At 43.9% G+C, this 26784-nt stretch overlaps 1 protein-coding gene across 2 annotated transcripts in view; it reads right to left on the bottom strand.

Moving 5' to 3' along the window:
- Positions 1–24050, bottom strand: part of Ube2h (ubiquitin conjugating enzyme E2 H) — a 91927-nt gene extending 67877 nt beyond the window's left edge. For both annotated transcript variants that reach the window (XM_021164600.2, XM_085840757.1), the window contains exon 1: positions 23761–24050. In XM_021164600.2, the coding sequence (XP_021020259.2) occupies positions 23761–23813 (53 nt within the window). In that variant the 5' untranslated portion in view covers positions 23814–24050. The remainder of the gene's footprint in view (positions 1–23760) is intronic.
- Between the last annotated feature and the right edge of the window lie 2734 nt (positions 24051–26784).

Raw genomic sequence — 26784 nt, 5'->3', positions numbered from 1 at the left:
AAAACAAAAATGTTGTGTTTAAATTTGAGCCCATTCCCCCAAATACCTTATCTAGAATATGTAAACATTTGAAATGTCCAGAACCCAAAACACTTGCAATCCTGAGAATTCCAGATTACAAACACTTGGTCTATAATGAGCCAGATTAAAGTTAAAAGTTAAAAGATCTATAATAATACAGGATTTGGTCCTGGAGAGATGGCTCAATAGTTACGAGGCTGGCTGTTGTACCAGAAGACTCAGATTCCCAGCAGTGACAGGGCTGGTCACAGCTGAACCCTGGACCCTACTTACCCATAGATCCCAAGTGCTGCAACTATAGGTATGCACAGCCACACCAAGTTAATGCCTGTTGTTCTTTACAACAACAACAAAACAAGACTACAGAAACAAAGAGAAAAAAGAAATTTACTGCTTGTATTTATATATTATTTGAAAAAAACTTGGCCAGATCTTTGTCTCATCTACTGAATCATCCATCCTGCTTTTTCAGATGGCCCTGAAAAACAAAACTGAAACAAGATAAGGACCACAAGTTTCCCACTCCTAACATATACATATAACAGATTTACCTGCTGCCCAGGACACAGCGAAAAGATGTTTTAGCCTGGCCTGCATCCCATCAGACAAGGGCGACTACTATCCTGCCTTAATCTTACACCTGTAACACTAGTCCTACAGTGGACAAGTTTGCCCTAAACAGGAAAACTGTAGACATGCTTGGGTAAGCAGGTGATGCACTGACTCAGGCTAGCACTGCAGGAACAGCCTTTCACAACACTTTAGCTAATTCCAGGATCCATTTCTAGAAATGAAGGGGAAACAGCATCTCATCACTGGCTTAATCTTTCCAGTGGTACAGTGCTTGCCTGTCATGTCCAAAGCCTTAGGTTTATTCCTGAAGTAGAAGGATGCCCCCTGACAGCCCATGGTGAAGTTTCAAACCTCCATAGATACTTATTTTTTTCCAAGGGTCCTCCTTTCGTTGACTGATGGGAAGACACCAGAGAAGTATGAAGTGAAATTCTACAGATTCCAGAGTAGTAGGCCCAGATCAGCCTGTCTACCAACAGAAACCCACAGTTGGTCAGACACACCTGCACTCAAGTACATACACACTTATATCCACCAACCGCCTTCCATGCTTTCTTGTTTGACTCTTTTCACTATGACACTCAGCTTCTTTAGGGAAACATTCTCTGGTGTGGTCTCATGTCTGTAATCCTAGCACTTGGGGGAACTGAGACAAGGAGTGCCAAAGTTTAAGGCCAGCCTGGGCTACAAAATAAATTCCACTAGATTACAGTATAAGACTCTATTACAAGAAACAACAAAGAATCAACTGTGCACATTTCCAAAGCTTGGTCCCTGCTCTGTGCTTATGGCTAAAGTGCCCTGAGGAACTGGGCCATGGTGGCACACACCTCTAATTCCCATACTAGAAGACACAGACAGGCAAATCTCAAGTTCAAGGTAGCATGATCTACACAACAAGTTCCATGTCAGCAAGAGCTACATAGTAATGAAACAAAGTAAAAAATAAAATGGCAAACTACATATGCTACTTATTCAGATGTTATGATCATAAAACAGGAACAATATTAGTAACAATGCATTAACTTTGCTTTTAAAAAAATATTTGTGTCTTGTACTCATGTGTACAGGTGCCTGCAGAAGCCAAAAAAGGGCACCCAACCCCCCTGGGGTTAAGTTACAGGTCATTGTAAAGTGTCTTGTATGGGTGCTGGGAATGGAATGTGGGTACTCTGCAAGTACAGCGAATGGAATCATCTCTCCACTACCACCTATCCCCTTAAGAAACAGACTTGCTATACAGCCCAGACTGGACAAGAAGTTACTATACACTACATCCCAAAAATGGAACATCTAAGTTCAAAGTGAAACCCACGTACCCCAATCCCAACCCTCCTGAGGAGCAGGGAGTAAAGGCAGCGGTCACTGTGCCTGTTTTATCTTTCTGGTTTCATTTGTTTTGAAATGAAGTCTTGCTATAGCCCAGGATTGACCTTTTACTCCCTCATCCTCCTCCTTCAGCCTCCCGATCAAAGTCATCTTTAGATAGATATATAACTAAGACCAGGTAAAGAAGGGAAAGAAAGATGCAGAACATGAAATACTCCACACAAGCTCATGTTTGATCCCTAACTAGTAGCACAGTTCTCTCTCTCTCTCTCTCTCTCTCTCTCTCTCTCTCTCTCTCTCTCTCTCTCCAAACCAGGCCTTCCCTGCCCCATAGGCCACAGTCCCCCTCAAACCATAAGTAAATTAAAGTCTACTTATAGAAATGAGAAAGTAACTACTACACTACTCAAGGCGCACTTATAACCCCGGTATTCTCAGGGGAAGCAGGAGGACCAAACTGGGCCACAGAGCAAACCCATGATATAAATAAGCACTTAGTATGTACCTTTAATTCAAGCACACATGAGGCAGACAGGCAGACCTCTGAGAGCTCAAGGCCAGCAGAGGCTACAGTGAAACTTTGTATCAAAAAAACAAAAGAAGAAGAAGAAGAAGAAGAAGAAGAAGAAGAAGAAGAAGAAGAAGAAGAAGAAGAAGAAGAAGAAGAAGAAGAAGAAGAAAAAGCAGTAGGAAAAGGAAGAGGTGACACAATGCCATTATAAAGTGGGAGAATAAATACTAAACAAAAGGCAAATGGCTTTGCATAAAAAAAAAAAAAAAAAAAAAAAGACTTACACAAGTTTTACCTTCTATGCTTATTTGTGGAGGTCAAGGATCACGCTCAGGACTTCCTGCATGCCTGCCACTGAACTACAGACATGGCCTCAAGTGTTTCAAGACAGCATCTCACTCCATAAACCAGATCGAACTGGCTAGTGGCCCAGGTCACCCTCAAACTTTTGACCCTCCCCTGCCTTCTTTAGTCTTCACAGTACTAAGATTAGAGGTGTGGGTCAGGATGCCTGGCTCTTGTGATTTATTTTTAAAAATTTCCACTGTAGCACTGATATCTAGTCTTTGTGGACCACTCCAACAACAGAAACATTACCAACTGCCCAGAGTCAACTCAATGCCTGACAAGAACGTCTAATGCAGCATAAGCTGTATCTTAGGAACCAAACTGCAACCCTATGGCTCTCTCCACACCAAGTTACTACCATATTTCATCACATGTACAACACATCATTATGTTATGACACACCAAGAAAGAAAAAAGCTGCATTCAAGTGACTCACCACCCATTTTAAGACATCTCAATTTCAATGATGCTGAGATGTGGAAAAAAAATTTGTGTTAGAATTTAGAAAATATGATGTAAACCTGACATTGTTTACTAACATAAAATCACTTGCCATCTTCACACACCAATTTTCCTTCTGGGCTCAATGTGTATTTTATGACTTGCTGTATAATTAAGTTCGATATGATTCATACATTTTATAAAGAACCTACTAATCTGCCTGGCACTGTGCTGGATACAATTAAGTACGCCCAACACATTATCACAAACTGACAACTTCTCTTTCAACATATATTTGTAAGAGTATTAGTTCTCAAACTTTGTGTTCTCAGGACTCCTTACACTTAAATTTTACAGACCTATTGAATTTTATGTGCATGAGCATCTCGCCGGAACAGAACGTGTTTATGAATTTGGATGGTTGTGAGCCACCACGTGGGTGCTGACAACAGAATCTAGGCCCTCTCCAAGAGCAGCCAATGCCCTTTACTACCAGTCACGTCTCTTTACGCTTGGGAGGACTGCAGAGACTGCCCCACTGGAAAAGCAATTACCAAATAACCATGAATGAGTCTTGAGCTAGATCCCCCTGAAGACCCACCTAAGAACGGGCAAGATTGCAGCGCACACTTGTAATCCTAGCTCTGGGGAGGCAGAAACAGGAAGATTCCAGAGACTTGATAATTAAATGAACTCCAGACTCAGTGAGGAACCTTGTCTTAAAAAAAAAAAAATGAGATATACGGTTGGAGAGATGGCTCAGCAGATGAAGAGCTTGCCATCAAGCCTGGCAACCTGGCTAAATCTCTCGAACCCATGACAGAAGCAGAGGACTCCCAAAGTTGTCCTCTGCATCCATACATGTGCTGGATGAAACACGTGTCCATATTCATACACACACTGCACATACACACAACACACACTGAGGAGGAATTGAGATGTGGCTCAGTTGGTACCATCCTTGCCTAGATCCCAACACCACATAAACCAGCCCCGGTGATGCTGTCTGTTAATCATACAGCATTAGGGAAGTGAAGGCAGAAGATGTGTTTGAGGCAGCCTGGGATACTGGATGCCTTGTCTTTTAAGAGAAACCTCACAGAGCTCTTTGTATTTGTAATGCCTGCCTTTTTCTTTTTAGCAATAGAAAAGTTAAACCTAAGATACTGTGCATGTTAACCAAGTGTTCTAGCATTGGGCTATCTTCACCCTGAGTGGGTGGTAGATGGGAGAGACAGGCTGAAGAGCAAATGGAACACACAGAGACCCTCCTGTCTCCCCTAGTAAGAAGCTGTGACCTGGAATCTGCACAGCAGGCCCAGCAGAAGTGCCCTCCTAACCCCGCTGCGGCACATGCTGGCAAAGAGAACTACTAAGGTGATCGGGCACACTGAGGTACACAGACTCCTGCCATTGCTTTTGTACCCTCAGTATAAATGTTATTGAATAAAGCACAAAGACAAATAATGAATGACCATTCCTATTCATTTCAGGTGACGTGTGTAATGGAACCCCAGAAGAGTAACTGATGAGACATTTACCAATATAACCCCAGCTCTTGCAAGGTGGAAGACAGGAGGATCAGAAGTTGAAGGCTAGTTTTTGGCCCGACAAAAACACACAGAAAAACTCAAAACAGAAGGGAATTATCCATGACCTTAGGCACACAACTGTGTTTCTCTAACTGAGCACACATGCACACATACAGAGATGGGGAAGGGCACTGTACCTATGGGCTGGGACATACCTCAGGAGGAGAGAATGTTATCAGTTAGCATGCATACGACCACAGGTTAACTGCCAATACCAAAACAAATACCTAGCAATTAAATCCTAAAACAGAAACCATTGGCTAAAGTGTCAGACTCAAGGGAGCTCATATGCAAATACACATCACATGTGTAAAGTCACAAATGCTATGCATAAAACAGCAATGGGATTGAGTGGTGTACATATGTAGCTCATGCCTTTAATCCCAGCACCCAAGAACAGAAGAAGGTAGATGTCTGAGTTCAAAGTTAGCCTGATAAATATAAAAAGTTCCAAGACAGCCAGGACTACAGAGAGGCCCTGTTTCAAAAAAACAAACAAAACAAAAACCAACAAGTGGAATTTGCAAAGAAAAACAGTCCTATATTTTTGGTTTTGTTCATTTTTGGTTTGGTTTAGTTTGGCTTGGTTTGGTTTGGTTTAGGTTTCTGTTTTGTTGTGTTTTTTGGAGACAGTTTCTCTGTAGCCCTGGCTATTCTGGAACTTGCTCTGTAGACCAGGCCGAGATCCACAAGCTCCACCACACCTGGCTAAAAGAAGTCCTACTTTTTGAAAATTTGCCCATTTCCATACTATTTCTCTTACACACGCCAAAAATTCAGAATAATAATACTGATTTGGCTTGGGGAATCCCAGAAGTATATTATCTATACTAATTGATTTAACAGATGCTTCCTGAATTCCTAGAACACACAAAAGCTCACCGTGTGCTCTGACAGACAAAAGTGTAAGAAATGCTAGCAGTTGGGCTGGGTATAGAGGCGAATACCTTTGATCCCAGCACTTGGATGGCAGAGACAGACACATCTTTTGTGTTCAAAGGCAGCCTAGTGTACATAATGAGTTTCATATCAGCCCAGCTACATAGTGAGAAACCTGTCTCAAAAAGGAAAAACAAACTCCTGTAGTAAATCTGGCAATAACAGGGATGATATTAGCTCTTAAACCCAAGTGGTCCAGTTTTTGGTGTACAAAAAGTATAACATCTGAAAACAATGCTGCTGCAGGAATACTGGGTGGGGCAGAGACATGGACCAGGGGTCCGACTTCCAGCCACCAAATGGTAGCTAGCTCACAGCTACTTGTTATCTCCAGTTCCAGAAGCTCCCACACTCTCCTCGACTCTGCAGGCACTGCGTGCATAGGCTGCAGACACACATGCTGGGAAAGCACCCATACACCTTTAAAACTGAGAATAAAACAAAACAGATATATTGTTACATAAAATAAAGGCCAAAATGATAGAAAGGGCAGCCAGGTGACAATGGTGCACACCTTGAACCACAGCACTCGGGAGGTAGATCTCTGAATTCCAGGTCACCCTGGTCTACAGATGGAGTTTCAGGACAGCTAGAGCTACACAGTGTCTTGAAAAATCTTTAAAAAAGAAGGAGAAGGAGAAGAAAAGAAAAAGAAGATAGAAAAAGAAGACAACAGTATAGAATTTAGTTACTTGTTACACTAAGAATTCTTCGAAGCACAAAAACTGATCTGGAAAAGCTGTAGTTTATACCCAGTATGCTGGTACACACCTATAATCCTAGCACTCAGGAAGCTAAGGCAGTAGAAATTTGAATTCTAGGGCAGGCTTGGCAGCCATAGTTATCTCAGTGCTTGGGAGGCAGAAGCAAAAAAATCTGACATTCAAAGCTAACCGTAACAATAAGGAATTCCAGGCCAGCCTGGGCTACAAGAGACCCGGTCTCAAAATAACAGCAACAAAGCAGAATTTCAAAACTTAAAACATGTACAAAATGTTTTATGAAATAGTACTTTCAAACTAGGAGTAGGGGCATATATTGCTAATCCCAGCACTCAGGAGGCAGAGGCAAGTGGGTCTCTCTGATTTCAAGGCTGTGATTTAGAGAGGGAGTTCCAGGACAACAGGGTTACAGAAGGAGACCCTGTCTTGAAAAACCAACCAATTAATTGTGCTTTCATGTTTTATGCTTTTCTTTTAGAAGTTAGTACTTTGCCAGGCACAGTGGTGCCTATATTCCAGCACTCAGGAGGTTACCGCAGGCAGATAGCTTGAAGTCAGTCTACTCTAAACAAAGACAGCTGTCCACACAGTAAACTTCCCAAGACATCCTGGGCTACAGATGGAAAAAAAAAAAAAAAGAAAGAAAAAGAAAAATGCCATGTCTGTTCATCAAAGGTGGCCCACAGCTCACAGCACACAACAATAAACTGATTGAAGCACAGGGTCAAAAAGCCAGCAAGAGAGCCTAAATGTCACACAGTTGACACTAGGCACCTATGTGACAGCCAGGTGCTTGTATTTTTAAATACAAAGGTCTAAAAATACACCAGCAGAGTTACTGAGCCAATAAGCCACTGGTTACACTTCTGACCCACAGAAGGCACAAAAACACAGGTGTCCTTAAGAGTGAGTTCTAAGCTGTTTTTAGTCTCAAATTAGAGAATCTGACATGCTGTTCATAACTAGTAAGGTGTTGCCACAATGTTCCTTTTCTACCCTGCAAGATGCTGAATACAACTTTTTAGGCAAAAATCAAACAGAGCTGAGCACACTTTAATGTCCTGCTACTATTCCAACAGTTTCATGTATTCAATAATAGTCAGCTCAATAATGCATATATGAAGAATTCAATCATGCAATAAAACCACTTGCTTCCTAGGAAGGAAAACAACAACAACAAAACATTCACAAAATAGCAAAAAACATAGCCAAGCATTGGGCATAGTGGCGCGCCTTTGATGCTGGTGCACAAGAGGCACAGGCAGGTAGACATCTCCAAGTCTAAGACCAGTGTGGTCTACATAGCAAGTTCCAAGATAGCTGGAAAAACTATATAGGGAGACACTGTCTTAGATAGATAGATAGATAGATAGATAGATAGATAGATAGATAGATAGATAGATAGATAGATAGGAAGGAAGATGCCCAAAGCTATTAAAAGTTTTTTCAAAGGAATAATTCCAATTAAAAAATCTGAAATCAAGAAAGAGATCTAGATGCTATGGTACATACAAATCAAGGCTTAGATTCTCATTAGGCTGAGGAAAATTAACGGCAATGAGCTGTGCAAGGCCAGCCTGGGTAAAACAATGAAACCCCATCTGAACAACAAAAAAGGTGAGGGTCTACCTAGCTATTTCATAATAATTTCTGACTAAAACTCCCAGCTACAGTTTAAATCAGAATTTTGACTAAAACTACAAGTGTAATCGTTTAAGAGGGGAAAAAAAAGAAATAAAAAACAAAACCACCTTTAAGATTTTCTATGAAGATGAAGCACCACTAAAATTAGCAAGTGAACTAAAACTAGTTAACAAAAATATCTCCAGAATGACCCTGGTGGTGTGGGCAAGGGAGAGCTGGTCCCACCCTTCACCCAGGCAGGAAGTGCACAATGCCTGTCTCCTGGCAGCTGTGACACCTGGGTAAGCTGGCAGCGCAGTGCTGAGGAGCTGGCCCTGGGAATGGGTGCTTGTGAATTGGCCTCACTCCTCACGGGGAGGGATGCTGGTGCAGGAGAGCCAGTCCCTCCCGTTGTGGGCTGTGAGCTGGCCTTGGTGGCAATGGCACAGGAGAGCTGGGGGACTGACCCGACTCAGCTACTACCCAGGCCCAGATCCAGCACTGAGTTCGCCCACCCCAACATCGAGTTCATTTATCAACTACGAGAGCACATGAAGAGGCAGGTCCTATAAAACCAAAGTTGCAGGATGTCCATAACAGGATATCTGAGAGGAATCCCAGTGAGGATACAAAATTGATGGTGCAGCAGAAGCCAGAGGCCTTGACTCAGTGCAGTCAACATCTGCAAGTAAAGCCGTCTGGACAGAACGGTGTACTGTGGGACACACAGCAGCTTCCTTCCACAGTGAGATGGCTTTCCATTTGTTTATTTGTTTATTTAGGGAAGGGAGGTTGCAAGGTTATAGGGCAGCTGTGGAGGGATGGGAATGAATGAGATTGGAGTACATGATGGAAAATTTACACACACATACGCACACACAAATCTATAAGAAGTTTAAAAAAAGTATATAGAATATACTTATATTCGGTTCCTGGTTTAAAACTCTGATTAAAAACCTCTTGGGGCTAGAGAGATGGCTCAGGAGTTAAAAGCACCGGCTCCTCTGTTCAATGGTCCTGAGTTCAATTCCCAGCAACCACTTGGTGGCTCACAACCATCTGTAATGGGATCTGATGCCCTCTTCTGGGGTGTCTGAAGACAGCTACAGTGTCCTCATATACATCAACAAATCTTTAAGAAAAATTATACTGTGAAAAATACTAGGCATGCACGCATGCACGCACACACACAAACAAACAAAAACAAAATTCCTTGAGGGGCTGGAGACACGGCTCAGCAGTTAATAGCACTGACTGCTCTTCCAGAGGTCCCAAGTTAGATTTCCAGCAACCACATGGTGGCTCACAACCATCTGTAATGGGATCTGATGCCTTCATCTGGTGTGCCTCAAGAGAGTGACAGTATATACTCACATAAAATATTCTGTTTCAAAAAAGGAGGAAAAATAACAGCAACAACAAATGACCAGAGCTGACGTCACTAATCCGAAGCCATGTACCCAAGCACTGGTACTGCCTTAACCTGTTCCCGAGGCCCAAACAGCATCACCTTGAGGATATAATTATTAATTCCTACTCAAAAAACTCTTCCTTGTAGAAGGATCAGTGTGCTGTATAGTGCTCTTATAGGCCAAGTATAAAAACATGCTTAACCACATGAGCATCATTAACTGAAACTGACTATAATCAGATGTCATCAGCGCTGACAAAACACTTAAACACTGAAAAAATAAATAGCCAAACTGGCGGAGTAAAAACACTGACTGCATTTTATCCAATTCCATCAGGCATGAAATAGTCCCCTATTCAAACCATATAAGTCACACACTAGTTTCCCTTTCAAAAAAAGAATTTGTAATTCTACTTCCCATTAAGAAGAACAGAACAGCATTCATATGCCTTTAAATTAATATAAACTGGTTCAAAAGAGTCAGCCTATCACACCAGGCCAGAGAGAGAATGGCTATGAAGTCAAGGTCAGCCAGCATGCAGAGCAAGTTCCAGGTCAGTCTGGGCTAAGGTGAACTACTACCCCAAAATGACAAGAGGAAGAAAAGACACAACTGGGCTGGAGAGATGGCTCGGTGGGTGTCTGCTCTTCCTGAGGTCCTGAGTTCAATTCCCAGCAATCACATGCTGGCTTACAACCATCCGTAATAGGATCTGATGCCCTCTTCTGGTGTGTCTGAAGATAGTGACCGTGTACTCACATACATAAAATAAATCAATCTTTAAAAAAAAAATAGACATAACCAGCAGCAGCCTGCATAGCTCACATTTGTAATCCAAGCACTCGGACGGCCGAGGCAAGAAGATTACTGAGAACTATAAACTCGTGGGAACCACAGAGCTCCAGGCCAGGACGGACAACAGCCTCAACTCAACACTGTCTCAACAAGACACACCAAAATGAAGGTGTTAAGCTCCTTTCCACGGACTTTGATATAGCTAAGGTGAAGGAAGGTTTACACCTGCAGTTTCTCTCCACAGCCGGGTGTGGTGGTGCACGCCTTTAATCCCAGCACTCGGGAGGCAGAGGCAGAGGCTGAGGCAGGCAGGTGGATCTCTGAGTTTGAGGCCAGCCTGGTCTACAGAGTGAGTTCCAGGACAGCCAGGGCTACACAGAGAAACCCTATCTCGTAAAACCAAAAAAAAAAAAAATATATATATATATATTGCACTAAGTACACATAGAGCAACACTGCACTGCTGGGTGGTGGCAGCACACATTTAACTCCTGCACTAAGGAGGCAGAGACACGTGGATGGTGGAACTTGAAGCCAGCCTGTTCTACAAAGTGAGTTCCAAGACAGCCAAGGCTACACAGGGAACTGGAGGGCACAACACAGTATTACCACCAATTTAAAGCTAAAACTCTTGTCATAAAATGACACATTTTCCTATGTTCATCCACTTTAATATAAATTTAATTCATAATATAGAGTGTCCAGTCTGCACTAAGGAATGATTTCTGAGTAAATTCCCCTGCTTTGGATTAGTGATCTGACTAGCTATCAATTTACAGTTGTGAGAACCTATAAGGCCATGCAAAAAAAGAAAAAGAATGACCACTTATTAATGAAAAAAAAAATAAAACCCAAATTTAATTTCTTCCTTTGCAAATTTTGATTTTCCAAGCTCTGTTACCAAGAAAACTTAGAAATTTATTTGTAGATCTAGAATAAAAGATTGACGCGGGGGGGGGGGGGGGGATAGGGACCCTGAAAAGGTGGCTCCTACAGAGGGTTCAGTTCCCAGCACCCACACATATAGGCTCACAACCATCTGCAACTTCAGTTCCAGGAGATCCAATGCCCTCTTCTGACCTCCTTGGTCACAAGCTATGCACAACCTGCTGTGCGTGCTTCCATGCAGGCAAAAACACTTACACGCATAAAATAATTTGTAAAAGATTGGCCAAAGGATCCTAAACTTTTAGCAGTATAAGGCCATATACCTTACCCATGCCAAAACTATTGTTCTCTTATGGACACAAACCTAACAATATTTGTTAGAGGAAAGACTTATCAAAACGTTTACCTAAATCTTTAGTTTTTAAAATTAACCAATCTTTTATAAAATGTCTATTCTAAAGTCAACATACTAACAAATATCATAAATTCAAAATTATACTGGCACCATTTAGACAAAACGTATTTATTATTGAGGCAGGGTCTCTCTATGTAGCCCTAGCTGTCCTAGAACTTATGTAGACCAGGCTGGCCTTGAACTCACTGAGATCCTGCCTCTGCCTCCCGAGAGCTGGACGGAAAGGAGCAAAACACCGAGCCCAGCTTTTGTGTGTTTGGTGGGTTGGTTGACTCTGAGGCAAGACCTCACTATGTAGCGCTGGCAGGCCTGGAACTCAAGAGATCCATCTGCCCAGCTCCCAGGTCCTGGGATTAAAGACATGCAATGCCTTGTCTAGCTAAACTGCATTTTCAGGAGCTCAGTTTCAGCCCGGCTGCTTCTGAGGAAGCAGGAGTAAGTCCACTCTAGGTCTAGTTTCTCTTCAAAGTACCACAACTCAGAACACGCCAAGAAAACTTAAAAAGCATACATACTTAAAACATGACACATAGACGAGAAATTTTCTGGGCCAGCAAGATGGCTGAGCAGCTAAAACACACCTGCCTCGCAAGCCTGACAACCTGAGTTTGATCCCTAGAACCCATAAAGGTGAATGGAGAGAAATACTTCACAAAGTTGTCCTCTGACCTTATGTGTGCACGAAAGCCTGTGCGCACATGTACACCGTGTGCACACAGTTGTTTCTTTTTTTTTAAAAGGCATTTTGATACTGAACGAAGAAACGTACATCAGTATGTTGGGGTTACCTATTTTCATGTATACCATTCTAAAAATTATTTACAATTTAGAAATCAGGAGGTGGGACAAAAGCCAACTATCCCACTTCCAAACCAGTAATGTTCTATGCTGCCATGGTGCGCCTTCCAGTGGCACCCACCCAGCAGCATGTCTTCCTCAGAGTGAAAAGGAACTGCCCTCCCTTATGCAGATTTGGGACTACTTCCAGGCTTCTCTCTCAGCAAGGAGGATCTAAAGAGAACCATTTACTCAAACTGCCCACACCCAGCACCCTAACCTAGCGGGAGCAAATGGATCCTTCAGCTTCCACGAGCATATTACTCGGTGAAGCTTTCCCCATGTGGCTCCTGAGATTCTGGGCTCTGCTGGGCTTAAAGATAAGCATAAGAACCAGCTTACAAACAAATAGCCATGTTTCTCAAGTATATGGTTTGATGCAATAACTCTCCCATGAACATAAGACAGTGAAGCACTTGGGAAGTATAGGCAGGTGCCAGTGCTATATAATGAGACCCTGTTTCAAAAAACAGAAAACAGGCAATTCTTCAAGTCTGCTATTCACTTAGAACTCACAAAAGCATGAGAAGGCCTCTGTCTGCAAAGGTTTTCACAGCGCACTTGAGGTAAGTCTTCCTGAGAAAACACTTGCTGACTTAATGCTGCTCCAGGACCCTGAACAAGGAGACAAAGTCTACTCACTGGCTCCATCACGGACTCCAACCTAAAGCCTGCTGGGGGCGGGGGGCGGGGGGGGGGGGGAGGGGTGGACCATGCCTTTAACACACACACACACACACACACACACACACAGAGCATTTGGGAGGCAGAGGCAGGTGGATCTCTGAGTTTGACCAGTCTGGTCTACAGAGCAAGTTTCAGGACATCCACCAGGGCTATAAAGAAAAACCTTGTCTCCTAAAAAAAGAACAAACAAAAAACAACAGCCTTAAAACCAGGTTGCCCTTTTCTTGTTATCCAGTCTAAGAGTTCAGCTCATGTTAATAAGCTGTTAATTTGTTAAGCAACACACATGTAAGTAACACATATAAACACAACTGTTTGTGACTTACAAGAAAAAATAACAGTATCACAAAATAGTATCTCTCTTTTTCCTTTATTTTTTTATTTTTTTGAGACAAGGTTTCTCTGTGTAGCCCTGGCTGTCCTGGAACTCACTCTGTAGACCAGGCTGGCCTCAAACTCAGAAATCTGCCTGCCTCTGCCTCCAGAGTGCTGGGATTAAAGGCATGTGCCACCACTGCCCCGCACAAAGTAGCATCTTTTGTTAAGTCAGTGTCTACTCGTACAGAGTCCAAAACCACTTTCATTTTTTGTAGGCAAGATCTTCCTATGAACAGCCCAGGATAGCCTCAAACTCCCATCCCCCCTGCTTTAGGCTTAAGTGCTGGGATTACAAAGTACACCACAATACCAAAAAAAAAAAAAAAGGAAAAAAAGTATTTTATTAATATTTTTAAGTTAGTAAGTAATAGGTTTCATTATATCCCTCCAAAGTGATGGCATTTACATTATTGTAACAGTAAAATATTAAGATCTCAAAAAACAAACATAAAAACCAAACCTCCTTTAGCTGGCCAGTGGTGGCATGGGCCTTTAATCCCAGCAGACAGTGGCTGACCTTTGTAAAGATACTGCCAGCAAAAGTTATGACTGTACTTCCTAATGAGCCACAAAACAAAATACTTCATAAAAAATTATAATCACAAATTTTTAAACTTTATGTAAGTGCTCGTGTGTGTGTGTGTGTGTGTGTGTGTGTGTGTGTGTGTGTGTATGTGTGTGTTTGTATGTGCCCGTGCATCCATACCAGGCTACCTAAACCACAGGTCTCCAAGATTCTTCTGTCCTCACTTCCCATCTTGTCACATGGGCACAGGGATTCCACACTCAGGCTACAGCCTCAGCTTTGAATTGGTTCTAAGGATCAGCATGGCGAGTCTCACATGCTTTACCCCAGCCATCTGCTTAGCACTCATTTCAACTGGGAGAGAGCTGCTGTAACACCGGCTGGCACAGGAGGGCTAGTAATCAGTACTGGGGGTGGGGGTGGGGGTGACATTCAATGTGAGTCATTTAAAATACCCAACTGAAACAAAAGTTTAACATTAGAGTTTTACCTATATGTTATATTTGAATTAACTTCTAAAAAGTAAGACATAAACCCTTGCAAGGTTTTTAACCCCAGAATTAGAAAGGTTAAGGCAGGGGGATGGAGAGGTCAAGTCCAGCCTGGGATATATGCTGAACAGGTCTCAAGCAAAAGCTTAGCCACATACACACCACGTGGTGCAGGTTATTTCCGAGTCCAACAGAAGTACACAACCATACAAATGTTCACAGCCACTGTAACTAACTCAAGCATACTAAAGATCAAGATGTACATTTGACCAGGCTTAGAGGGACATACCTGAAAGACCATCTCAGTAAGCTGAGGCAGAAACATCTTTTAAGGTCAAGGACTGCTTAGGCTACAGAGCAGGTTCAAAGCCAGACTAGATAACTTAGTGAGACTGTCTTAAATTTTAAAATAAAACAAACAGGCCTTCAAGATGGCTTGATAGGTAAAGGCACTTGCTACCAAGACTGACCACCTGAGATCAAATCCTACCACCTGGTAGAAGAATAAAGAGCTGACTCCCACAAATGGTCTCTGTATGTGTGAAGATTTGGTAACTGTAAATGTGATTTACACACATACAAGTAAATGCAATTTTCAAAAAAAAGTATCCATCTAGGCCGGGCAGTGGTGGTGCACGCCAGCACTTGGGAGGCAGAGGCAGGTGAATTTCTGAGTTCGAGGCCAGCCTGTCTACAGAGTGAGTTCCAGGACAGCCAAACTGCACAGAGAAACCCTGTTTCAAAAAACCAAAAATGTATCCATCTAAACATAAAAAACAAAAAGGTCTGAAGAACAATGTAGTGCTTCAGACCTTGCATGGCATGCACAAGACCCTAAGCGCAGTGCCTAGTTCTGTACACACATATGAAGACACAAACTTCTAAAGTACAGTACATCCAAACAGTAGAGTATCACTCAGAGACCTACAACTATACAATGAACTTCAAAATTAAGACCAGTGTAAAATTCATGTAAAAAGGACATACGTGCCCCCTGTAGCATAGCTGTATCCATTTTGTTTCTGCCCACCAGCTATTTCATACTGTTGCTGTAATCAGCCTGCCAGTCACTGACACAGAGAAGTAACTAAACTCAGAGCAGGTTCGTGCTGGTCACATACTATGTTATGTTCTGTATGTTTTGATTTTTGTTAATCTTAAATTCTGCAACTATAAGCTTCACATAGGACCCATCAAATTAAAGGTCAATGACCATATATCATGCTATGCTAAGATTTATTATTGTATTTTGAGAAAAGCTCACCTTGGAAAAGAATCCAGCTGCAGCCTTCACTCAGGATCTAGCACAATAGTGATCAGCTTAAACTGTTAAACATGAAAAAAGGACTGACTGCCCTACGCCCCCCTTACACACACACACCTTGTGTTTTTGTATGAGCTCATTATGATTTTTGTGGAGTTTGCCTTTATAAGCTGACATAGAAAAATGTTAAGAGGTCACAGCCTCAGCCCCTGAATTCTGAGCTACTGCCCTGATTGATCAGTCTTAGGGTGTGCATTCAATAAACCATCCCTATCTAACTAAGTGCTCGTGTGGTTTGTGGATGACTCCTAGACCCCAACACATACTATATGATTCCATATAGTATGGAAGCTAACATACTACACACACATATATACACACACATAAACACATATACATATGAATGAATGAATGAAATAGCTGGTGTAATGATACACACCTGTAACACCAGAATTCCAGGCACCAAGACAGGTGGATCTCAGAAATTTGAGGCCTGGGCTGTATACTAATAGTAAGATCTTGTTTTAAGCTCAACCTTCCCTTAAAAATAGAGACAAGAGCAATGTCTGAGGCTGTAGAGTCGTAGGTAGACTGACTGACCAGCGCAAGTGCACACTCGACCACACACGCTACCATGATCTACAAGCACCATAAGAATCTAAAAGGAAAGCCGGGCGGTGGTGGCGCACACCTGTGATCCCAGCACTTGGGAGGCAGAGGCAGTTGGATTTCTGAGTTCAAGGCCAGCCTGGTCTACAAAGTGAATTCCAGGACAGCCAGGGCCACATAGAGAAACCCTGTCTCAAAAAACAAAACAAAACAAAAAAACACAAAAAAGTTCCAAAAAGAATCTAAAAGGAAGAAGTAGAAGATAATGAGTAGTGACTGTATTATCTCACCCATAGTTGTCCTTTTTTGTTGGTTTATCACAATGTAGCTCTGGGTACTCTGGGTAGCCAAAACTTGTTATGCAGACCAGGCTAGCCTCAACTCAGATGCTATGAAGTGATTTGTGCCATTGAGGCTTTTTCGTTTTTGTGGGTTTTTTTGAGACAGGGTTTCTCTGTATAGCCCTGGCTATCCTGGAACTCACTTTGTAGGCCAGGCTGGGCTCGAACTCAGAAATCCACCTGCCTCTGCCTCCCGAGTGCTGGGATTAAAGGTGTGCGTCACCACGCCCAGCAATGCCACTGAGTTTTAAAACCTACTTTTCAGCTGGGTTTAGTGACACAAACCTTTAATCCCAGCACGTGAGGCAGAGGCTTTCAGGTCTCAAGGCCAGCCTGGTCTACAGATGGTGTTCCAGAACAGCCAGGGCTACATAAGGAGACCCTGTATTGGGGTGTGGGTTGCATACCTTTTATCTCAGCACTTAGGGGTAGGGTGAATTTGAGGCCAGCCTGTTCTAAGGTAGCCAGGGCTAAACAGTGAGACACAACTCCCCACTCCCAAATTTATTTCTGTGTATATGTGTGTGTAGGTCAAAAGATAGCTTTTTTGAGTTCTCTCTTTCCACCATTTGGAAAACAAAAAACACTTTTTATATGTACAAATCTGCGTGCGTGTGTGTGTGTGTGTGTGTGTGTACGCGCGCGCAATACATACAAGCTACCACCCCACTCCACCCCCGCCCCCAACACACACTGAAATCAACAAAACTTTAGATCTCCTGGAATGGGAGTTATGGGTGACTGTGAAACACCATGTAGGTGTTTCAGACCTCTGCAAAAGCTTCAAGTGTTTTTAATCACTAAGCCATCTCTATAGCCTTTGGTCTTTTCACACACAGTCTTGCTGTACAGCTTAGGACTGACTCCTGGTAGAGCTTCTGCTGTCTCTATCTCACACAGTTCAGGTTAGTCTTCAACTCCTCATCTTCCTGCTTCCATTGCCTAAGTGGCACAAATTTCTTTTATCAATTTATAGTCCTTCCTTCTTCTCAGCCTTTGGTCTGATTTCTGTCCCTGGATGGATGGATGGATGGATGGATATAAATATATATCTATATATAAATTGTTGCTGCCTTCAGACACACCAGAAGAGGGCATCAGATCCCATGACAGATGGTTATGTGCCACCATGTGGTTGCTGGGAATTGAACGCCTGTCAATGCTTACCCACTGAGTCATCTCTCCAGCCCTATTTCCAGTATTTTTTGTTTGTTTGTTTGTTTTTTTCAAGACAGGGTTTCTCTGTGTAGCCCTGGCTGTCCTAGAATTGACTCTGTAGTCCAGGCTGGCCTCAGAAATCCACCTGCCTCTGCCTCCCGAGTGCTGGGATTAAAGGCGTGCGCCACCACTGCCGGGCTTATTCCCAGTATTTTTAACAGGGGAAAAGCAGTTACTGAGCAGGTCCATATAACATGGTCATGAAGTTGGAAACAAGAACTCCTGGCAAGAATACATGCCGCAGAGAGACAGCTACAGGCTAGGGTTTGAGGAAGACGTCTTCCACAGTCTCTCACTCCCAGACCCCACTCTAAGACCTCCTGAAGCAGGAAGTCGACGGTGGGATCCAGAACCAGTTTTCACAAACCCTCCAAGCAAGTAAGATCACACTCAAGTTTGAAAACTATTATTTAAAGGATAAGATTATGAGTGGCTGTTTTCTTTCACTTTTTGTAACCTATATTTTTCCCAATTACTTTATTATACTTTCAAAACCCTACTATGTCTTTCATTAAAGTGTTTCATTAAAACACAGATTCTCTGGGTCTCCAGGTAAAAAGCACTACACTGTAAGCATTATAGGATCTGAATTACATGTCTAAAGAAATTCAATGGTTCTTAGAACCATAAGATGAGATCCCAACTGCATGTGTGTGTAAATACCCGTCAGAGTGCCAGGAAAGTCACAGCACTGCCCAAACTAACAAACCAGGTTGCCTTACTGCATACCCAGAGAGAAAGGGGCTCTTACACCTACCCAAGATTTTTCCCTCATATAAGCTGAATTTGTAAGCTTTGTAAGCTTCACTGCAAAACTCACAGAGGTTCTTGGTTTACCAAAATAAGTGCTATAATAATCCCTATGTCACCAAAATCTATGCAGGGAAGACAAACTCAAAACACTGGGAGTTGCCAAGTTTTCAACTTTTAGCTTTGAGACCATAAACTTATTCTTTCATCTCACCAACTCAAGAGAGAAGCCACAGGAAATGAGGGGTCAACCACAGGTTGCCAATGGACAAGGGTTGGTTAAAAGACTGCCTACACTTTGAACACAAATTAAACAATGAATAACTTAGGAATAACTGCTGATTAACAGCAAACACGCCAAAGCTAAAGTCTGAGATAAATGGCTCCACATTTCAATGCTTTTATTTTAATGTTTTAAAGATAAAAATAAAAAATAAAGGCATTTGGATGCCCATATATATCCTCATCACATAAAATTAATTTTTAACTTTTCATTAAAAAAAAAATCAGGTTTTGTTGTTGTTTGAGACAGGGTCTCTATGTAGCCCAGGCCATGAGATCCACCTGCCCTTTGCCTTCCAATTAATGATACTAAAGGTGTGAGACACCACAGCTGGCAAAGGGGGGGGGGAGTATTCAATCTTGAAAATACTAAGTATTCAAAAAAGCAAGATGTAACACACAATGCTGATCCCACATTCTGGTTTAAAGAAACAACCCAAAAACTAATTCCACACCGGGTGGTAGTGGGCGGTGGTGGTGCACGCCTTTAATCCCAGCACTTGGGAGGCAGAGGCAGAAGCAGGTGGATTTCCGAGTTCGAGGCCAGCCTGGTCTACAAAGTGAGTTCCAGGACAGCCAGGGCTACACAGAGAAACCCTGTCTTGAAACGCCCCCCCCCAAAAAAAAAAAGCCTAATTCCACAAGTACTCCGTCCACCACAGAGAACTTCTCACTATCCCCTCCACATAGACACACTGTGCCTGACACAAAGAGGGTGCACAAATATTTAGAGGTTTGAACTTGTTCCAGAAAATTTCTGAAGCCCTTACAGCAGACACCAGCTTTTCTTTAAATTCTAGCAAGCTTAGAGCTCTGGGGGCCCATTCCCACTACAGGTTTAACCCCAACTATAAGTCACTTAAGGACATTTAAAACGTCATATCCTGTTTTGTTACTGAGATCTCCTGGAAAAGACAGTCTCTGAAAAGTCATAGTATTCTAAAATTTCCAAGTATTACAGCAACGAGAGGTGTGCCAAGTCCTCATTATGATAAGATTCAGTTTTCTAGTTTAATTTTTTGAACATTTCTTGAGTCTGAGTACAGGTTTTCCTTTTTTTTTACCCCTTGAAAATACCCTTGGTTCTGTCAGCAGCTCAAGGCCTCCCCAGCCCCCACCTCCTTTGTATGTAAACACACTCTTGTCACACACTCCCATCAGCTGTTTGGTAGCTCCACCCCTCCTCCTTTTCCGGGTAGTAACAGAGCAGCCAATGAGCTGCAAGAAGCTGTGCCTGCGGCCTTTTGCCTGCATACGCTTTTCCAAAACAAGCAGCTCTAGCCTTCAGCAGGGGCACTGGTTCACAGATAAAAGGCTCACCAGAGCTGTGCAACAGGGCGAGACAGTCACCCCCACCAACAAGGAAACCCATGTAACCTGAGCTGTTTGTTCCTCCACCAGGGACAACTTCAACCAATATTCCTTTAGGGCAAATCACGCTTAAGGTCACCAGAGTCCCAGTTCTCAGACAATCTAAATAATCAGTGGTTGCCGATGGAAACCTCAAAGGTGGCTGGTCCTGTGTGGCTCTCAAGGCTAGCAATCTACCTGGCTCTGGCAAGCAAATGGCTGCACGATCCAAGACCATTTTACAGGACCTAGGCTAAAGACAAGTGGTTTTTATCCCACAGCACCAGAAAGTCATGTAAATCAGTTTCTAGGCTCCTGTGGAGGTTTGCACAACCCTCAGCTGAGGATCAGAAGAGAAACAATGAATGAGTCAGAGTTTCAGAGCATAATCGCCCAGCAGATTAAGTGCATTGGTGCAAAACACTCACTCCCTGCATAACTTGGGAGTCGGCTATCCTACCAACCCGTCACAAAAGAAATACCACTGGCTCTGAAAGAGACCGTGTCTGACAAGGTGCAGGAAAGCAGTGAACAATTAGTAACACAGCCTCTTCTCTCCCTACCCCCACACCGCTACTTTCCTACCATATAGGTTGCTGCCAAGCTATAAACCCTTGTAGTGTAATTATGCCCAGAAGACAGCCAAAAATGGGCTGAAACAGGAGACATTGATGAAACTGGCTATCAGCCTCTACCAAAGAAACCACGGAGGGACGACGACAAGTACCAGACATTCCTTCAGACCTTTTCTTTCTACTTCCTTACCACCATCTTTCATTTTTAACCCTCAGCACTGACAGGTGATTGTACCCATCTTACCAGCACACTGGAGAATTTACTCTTAAATTTTTCACTAAGTATACCTTACCCCAAAATTGTAAACTCCACTTGGGCCTACTGATGTGAATTCAACTGAGAAAGGAGACCATAAAATCTCTCACCTCCACAATACACACAAACATGCACACACAAAAGGAAATCTGAAAAATTTTCACTCCCAAACTACATTAAACCAGAAAATAAACTTGAAGTAGAGATAGCCTCTAGCTTTCAAATCAAAACTGTTATCCTCTTATCTCAGAGATCTACAATTTTAAAGAGCCCTGCTTTCTTTTGTCAGCAAGGGAGGTGGGGAAAGAACAGAAGCCAATGCCTCTTTGCCTTTCTTCATCTTCTACTAAAAATAAGCTATGAAATAAGCCACTTAGGGAGAGGGGGGAAGAGAGACACCCTGCTGTTCTTTGTTTCCCTCTCCCTCGCCGCCCCCCACCACTAGTCACCCCCCCACACACCCGGACTCCTAAATGCGGCAATCATTCTAGATGCCACAACTACTACGTGAACAAAAGGCACTGTATGGAAAAGGCATCAGTCAAGTTAGGCCTCGCTCCTTATCCTCAATCTTTCAGAAATCTATGTATGAACGTAATTTGTGGATCTGACATCGATCAAAAACAGCTGGAATTCTCTCCCCCACTCCATCCCAATTATACATTAGGGTGAAATTTGCATTAGGTGTGATGGTAACTCTCAAACTCTCAATTCAAGACAAAAATAACTCCTAAGTCCAGCACCATGTCATTTCCTAGTTTCTAAACAAAAATAACCCCCCCCCCAACTGCTTTGTGTAGAATGTACAGAGCCATGGTTACAAGTTTTCCTGCGGTATGAAAAGCCAGCATTCCTGTATCATTCATGCATTTACAAAACAATCACAGCCACAAACAGCCCATAAAAGAGTTGATTTCACATTTGCCTAGGTGTGTATCTAGCCTAATACCCTTTCTTACTGGCTTCACTCTAGTCCTTCCCACTGCCCTTCCCCCAAATTCTAGATTTCAAACCCTAAAACTTGCGAGTTTAACCACTATTCTTCATTTCTAGCCAGTTCTCCCCTGGGCAAAGAGAAAAAACACCTTATTCTTGAAAAGATGGATTAGTCAAAACAAACAAACAAACAAACAAACAAAAAAAAAAAATAAGAAAACTCTTGCCTAGGCAACTTTCCTCCCATCCCCCAAGTTAAAATCCTACGCAAAAACTACTTTTAAAAACTTCAGCAAATTCCATAACTGAGTTTTTGTCAACCACCACTGATGTTTAGGAAAAATAAAAAAATAAAAAACAGCAACAAATAAAAGAAGGAATTACCTGAAAAATCTAGACAAACAACTTGAGTTATATAAACAAAATCCTGCAACGGGGGAAATGGTTGGGGGATGGGGGCGAGGCAGAAAAGAGAAACAGGAGACAAGACTTGTTAACAGCCTTTCACACACTACCGCCCCCCCTCACCCTCTCCCTGGGGATCAGCTATTTACAACACTGGGCTCTCGCCCCCACCCTCAAAATTAGCCCTCAAAAAATAAAACCATTTTTTAAATACTCGATTTGCCTTAGGAACCTTCGCGAATTTCTCTACTGGTCATGCAAAAAAAATCAGCCTGGATTCCAACCAAAACCACTGCCTGGAGGACTCTTATCTGTTACAGCTCTCCCACTGCAACCTCGGGTGTATATAAAGCTGGGGGAAGGGGTAGAAAATAAAAGGTGTCACTTGGCCCAGATCAGGGCAAGCAGTCCCCAAGAACCGTACCCTCACAGAGGGAGTTTTGCTCAAGTGGCTATTTTTTTCGGGGAGCTCCTTTCTCTCCTTCCTCCCAGCTGTCAGTTCCACAATATGGAGGGTGGCCTGCCTGCTAAGAGGGCCTGGGGGTCCTCACTGCATGCACTATGAGTGGGATAGGCTTTGTGAGTAGAAAAACAGGAAGGTTCTCCAGACCAGAAGGCTTAACAGGAGTGTCTGATTTAAAACACACGGAGCTCTTTATTACAAGAGGGGGCCCTGGGCAGGCTACTCTCTTCCTAATATAGAAAGGAATTAGGGATAAAGAAGGTTGCTTGAGTTACCCCAGTTTAAGCAGCACTGTGAGTGGAAGGAACCGGGACACCGAGAGAGAGAGAGAGAGAGAGAGAGAGAGAGAGAGAGAGAGAGAGAGAGAGACAGGCTTCCCTCTCAGGAATTTCTATAATGAGCCCATAAACCCAAAGAGAGCAAACAGGAAGCAAAGACCCTGAAGATGAGCTCCCGGTGACGAAGGAGGCGTCTAGTTATACCCCCCCACACACACACCCCTAAGAAAGGGCCGTCATAGGAATCCAAACGTCGTAGAGGGAAAGTCAGGGGCTGGGGGGTGGGGGGGAATGCAGGGAAGGCGAAGAACAACGCACATCTCGGGGGGCTGCAGATAAAGGGGGAGTGAAAAAGCCCTCGGCTCCGGGGAGGTGCCAAGGGGCCGTCGTAGGCACCGGGGGAGGGAGGGGAGGCGCGGCCAGTGGCCTGGAGTGCCCCGGAGCCCTCGAGTGGGCACCCCCACCCGCCCCACACGCAGTCCGAATTCCCCTCCATGAAGGATACAGCTTGACTACGTCCGTGTCCATCCGCCTCTTGCCGGGACTGGGGGATGACATGGTGTCGCCGCTGCCGCTGCCTCCCCGTCGCCTGCGCCGCCGCCTCTCTCCCCTCCTTGGCCCGTCTGTCACGGGCTCCGGGCCCAGCTCGCAGGGCCCCGCGGCCTCGCCGGCTCCTCGGCCGAGGTGGCAACACCCGCGCGGTCCCGTGGGGTCCGCTCAGCCGCCGCCCCCCGCACGGGGGAACACCGGGCACTGCCCCGCCGAGTGGGGGCGGGGACCGAGGCGCCCGCTCGGGCTGCCCTCCGACTGAGGCTCCGCCGCGGCCCGGGCTGCCGCTGCTCCGCGCCGTGCGCCGCTCCCTCCCGCCTGCGCTAGCTCGTTCGCCTGCCCGCCCGCTCGCTCACGCTCTCGCCAGCTCCCAGCTGCTTCCTCCACAAGCCGACGACTCCAGCTCGGTCGGCCTCTCTACCCTAGCCTCGCTCTAGGCGCCGTGATGTCACCTCTGTGACGTCATCTGAGGGGCGGGGCGCCGGTGGGAGGGGAGGAGCTTCGTCGTCGCGGTGTAAGCTGGTCAGGGGAGTTCTGGGAGATGTAGTTCCTCTTTCTCCTGCCATCGTGCATTCCCTCCGCCCCCTCCCCCAACCTCCTCACACACTTCATCGCTCAACTGCCAGTGTCGTTACCATCAACATAAACGACGGTAGTAAATAATGGCAGTATGATTACATTCATACTTTATGTACCACCCTCTCAACAGTGCTGCAAAGGCTGTTTGGATATGGAGGAGGCCAAAGTGGCAATTACTCAGACTGGCGTCCAAATCTGGAAATTCCCACAGCAGCATGTTCTCTCCACTCTGCTCCCTCTTCAGAGGGAATTGGTTTGCAGGGATTTAGACTACAGTAAGGCTTCCCCAGAGCTTGCAAACAGGGTTCATTTACCCTCTATGCAAACAAGGTCAGCAACTCCAGGACTGCAGTAGAAGCAGCAAAGAACAAGAAATAATTTGATACTAACATCCTCATTCTACAGAATTTGAGGTAAGTTAAGGTCATTTTAAAAATCACAAAGGTGACTGATAGAAGCGCCCTAAAAAAGTTATAATGCAGAACAAAGACACAGTTCTGCCCTCTGAACTCCTATATCAGTTCATGACTCTGAGAATACAGTGTAGATGAAGATGAAATTTACACAGCTCTCCCAGAATGGACCAGAGTGTCAGCATCATTTGAGAACTAGGAAGAAATGCCTCTAGAAGGGCCTTAGGCCTACTCAATTAACATATGCAGTTGAACTAAGTTCTCAGACAGTTCCCTGAACAGTGAAGTCTGAGGGATACTGCTCTCTACAGGGCTCAAAAGTACCGTCAACCTAAGGAGCAACAAGGTAAAAGAGGCAGAATAGTGCCAAGTATCCTCAAAAGCTTTATCTATTGTCTTTTCTCTATGACGCACACTTGGACTTTGTCAGGTCAGGTACTGAGGGCTAAACTGAAGATCATTTGCTCCTATCATTCTACCCTTCAATATGCCAGCTATTTTTTTTTAGTTGTAACATACATATAAAATATTACAATGTTAACCATATTTAAATATTCAATGCAACAGCAAAAAAAAAAAAAAAAAAAACAATAAATATTGTGCAAGTCTGACTGGTGCTCATTTCCTGAACCTTTTCATCAATCCAGACAGAAATCGTGTGCCCTTAAAAGAATGACCCTCCCCCTCCCCATCCCACCAGCCCCTGGTAACTTCCACTCTATGTTCTGGGGAGAAAAAAGACAACCCATTGCTTTCTCCTAGGAGAAATCTTGTCAGCAGATGTGTATGAAAAGACTTCTAACCACCTTTATCTGATCACTTCATTGAAGGAAGAAAACAAAACAAAACAAGATTTGTCTTTCTCACTGTCTGCACCAGACTCCCTAGGGTTTTATTGCCCCTACCAGCTTTCCTAGAGTGGCTCCCCCAGCCTCCTTTGCCTGATTGCCTCCCAACCCTGTGCTAAGATGGTGGTTTTCAAGCTTGGCCCAACACCTCAGAATCACCTGGGGAGCTTGTTAAGCTCACAGGAGTCCAGGAACTGCTGCTGGGAATTCAGAAGATCTGGGGTGAAGCCTAAATAGCCTTGTCTTTAACAAGTACCCCGGATTTTTCTGATGCTGGCCAAAGTCAGAAAAGCTCTGCATTCAAGATTCCAAAAGATGTCTCAATTTCGAGGCACCTATCTGACTATTAAGTGCATTTATAAAGTCCTATGCCCAAAAGGCAGGAGCTGTGTGCTCTCTGCTCCTCCACCACCCACACAGTGGCACCTAGAGGACCTGTGGTCATTGTCTCTAAAACCACAGCATATATACAGAACAGTCAAGGAAAGGACACTAGAGGAAGAAAGGCCTGGAGTTAGGGCTTAAAAATTCTACGTGGTCTCTTCCTCCTCACTGATACAACTGCTGTGAGCAAAAAAAAACTTGGGAGAATAACCAGAGAAGTGTTTCGTAACAGAAACTTGCAGACCACGCTGATAGTGGCAAGCCTGCTCCCTCCACAGGTATCGGAGGGTGAGCCCTGCAAGCAGTCTTAGCAAAAGAGAACCATGATGTATGTCCTTTGGAGGTTGTTGTTGGTGGTGGGTTTTTTCCACGCCCTCTGTCTTTTTTTTTGGAGGAATTTATTTCTGTTTAATACGTATGACTGTCTGCTTGCATGAATCCATGTGTATTATGTGCCTGGTGCCCTTAGAGGCTAGAAGAGAGAGAGTCATTTTCCCTGGAACTGTTGTTACAGGTTACAGACAGTTGTGAGCCCCTTTGTAGGTACTGGGGACCAAACTTAAATCCTCTACAAGAGCCGCACTGCATCTTAACTGCAGAGCCATCTCTCCAGTCCTAGGAAGTACTTTAGCTCTTGGCTACTTGGGACTGATCTACCCCTCCCTGCTCTTCATTATGCCTCAGCAAGTTACTTATATCCTTCCTGAACCTCAGATTTCCTCATCTGTAAAGTATGGGCTCTGATGCCCTACCCAG

Source organism: Mus caroli, unplaced genomic scaffold, assembly GCF_978045245.1.
Source record: "Mus caroli unplaced genomic scaffold, Mus_caroli_1 scaffold_7, whole genome shotgun sequence".
NCBI lineage: Eukaryota > Metazoa > Chordata > Mammalia > Rodentia > Muridae > Mus > Mus caroli.
This window is presented reverse-complemented; position numbering and strand designations above follow the sequence as displayed.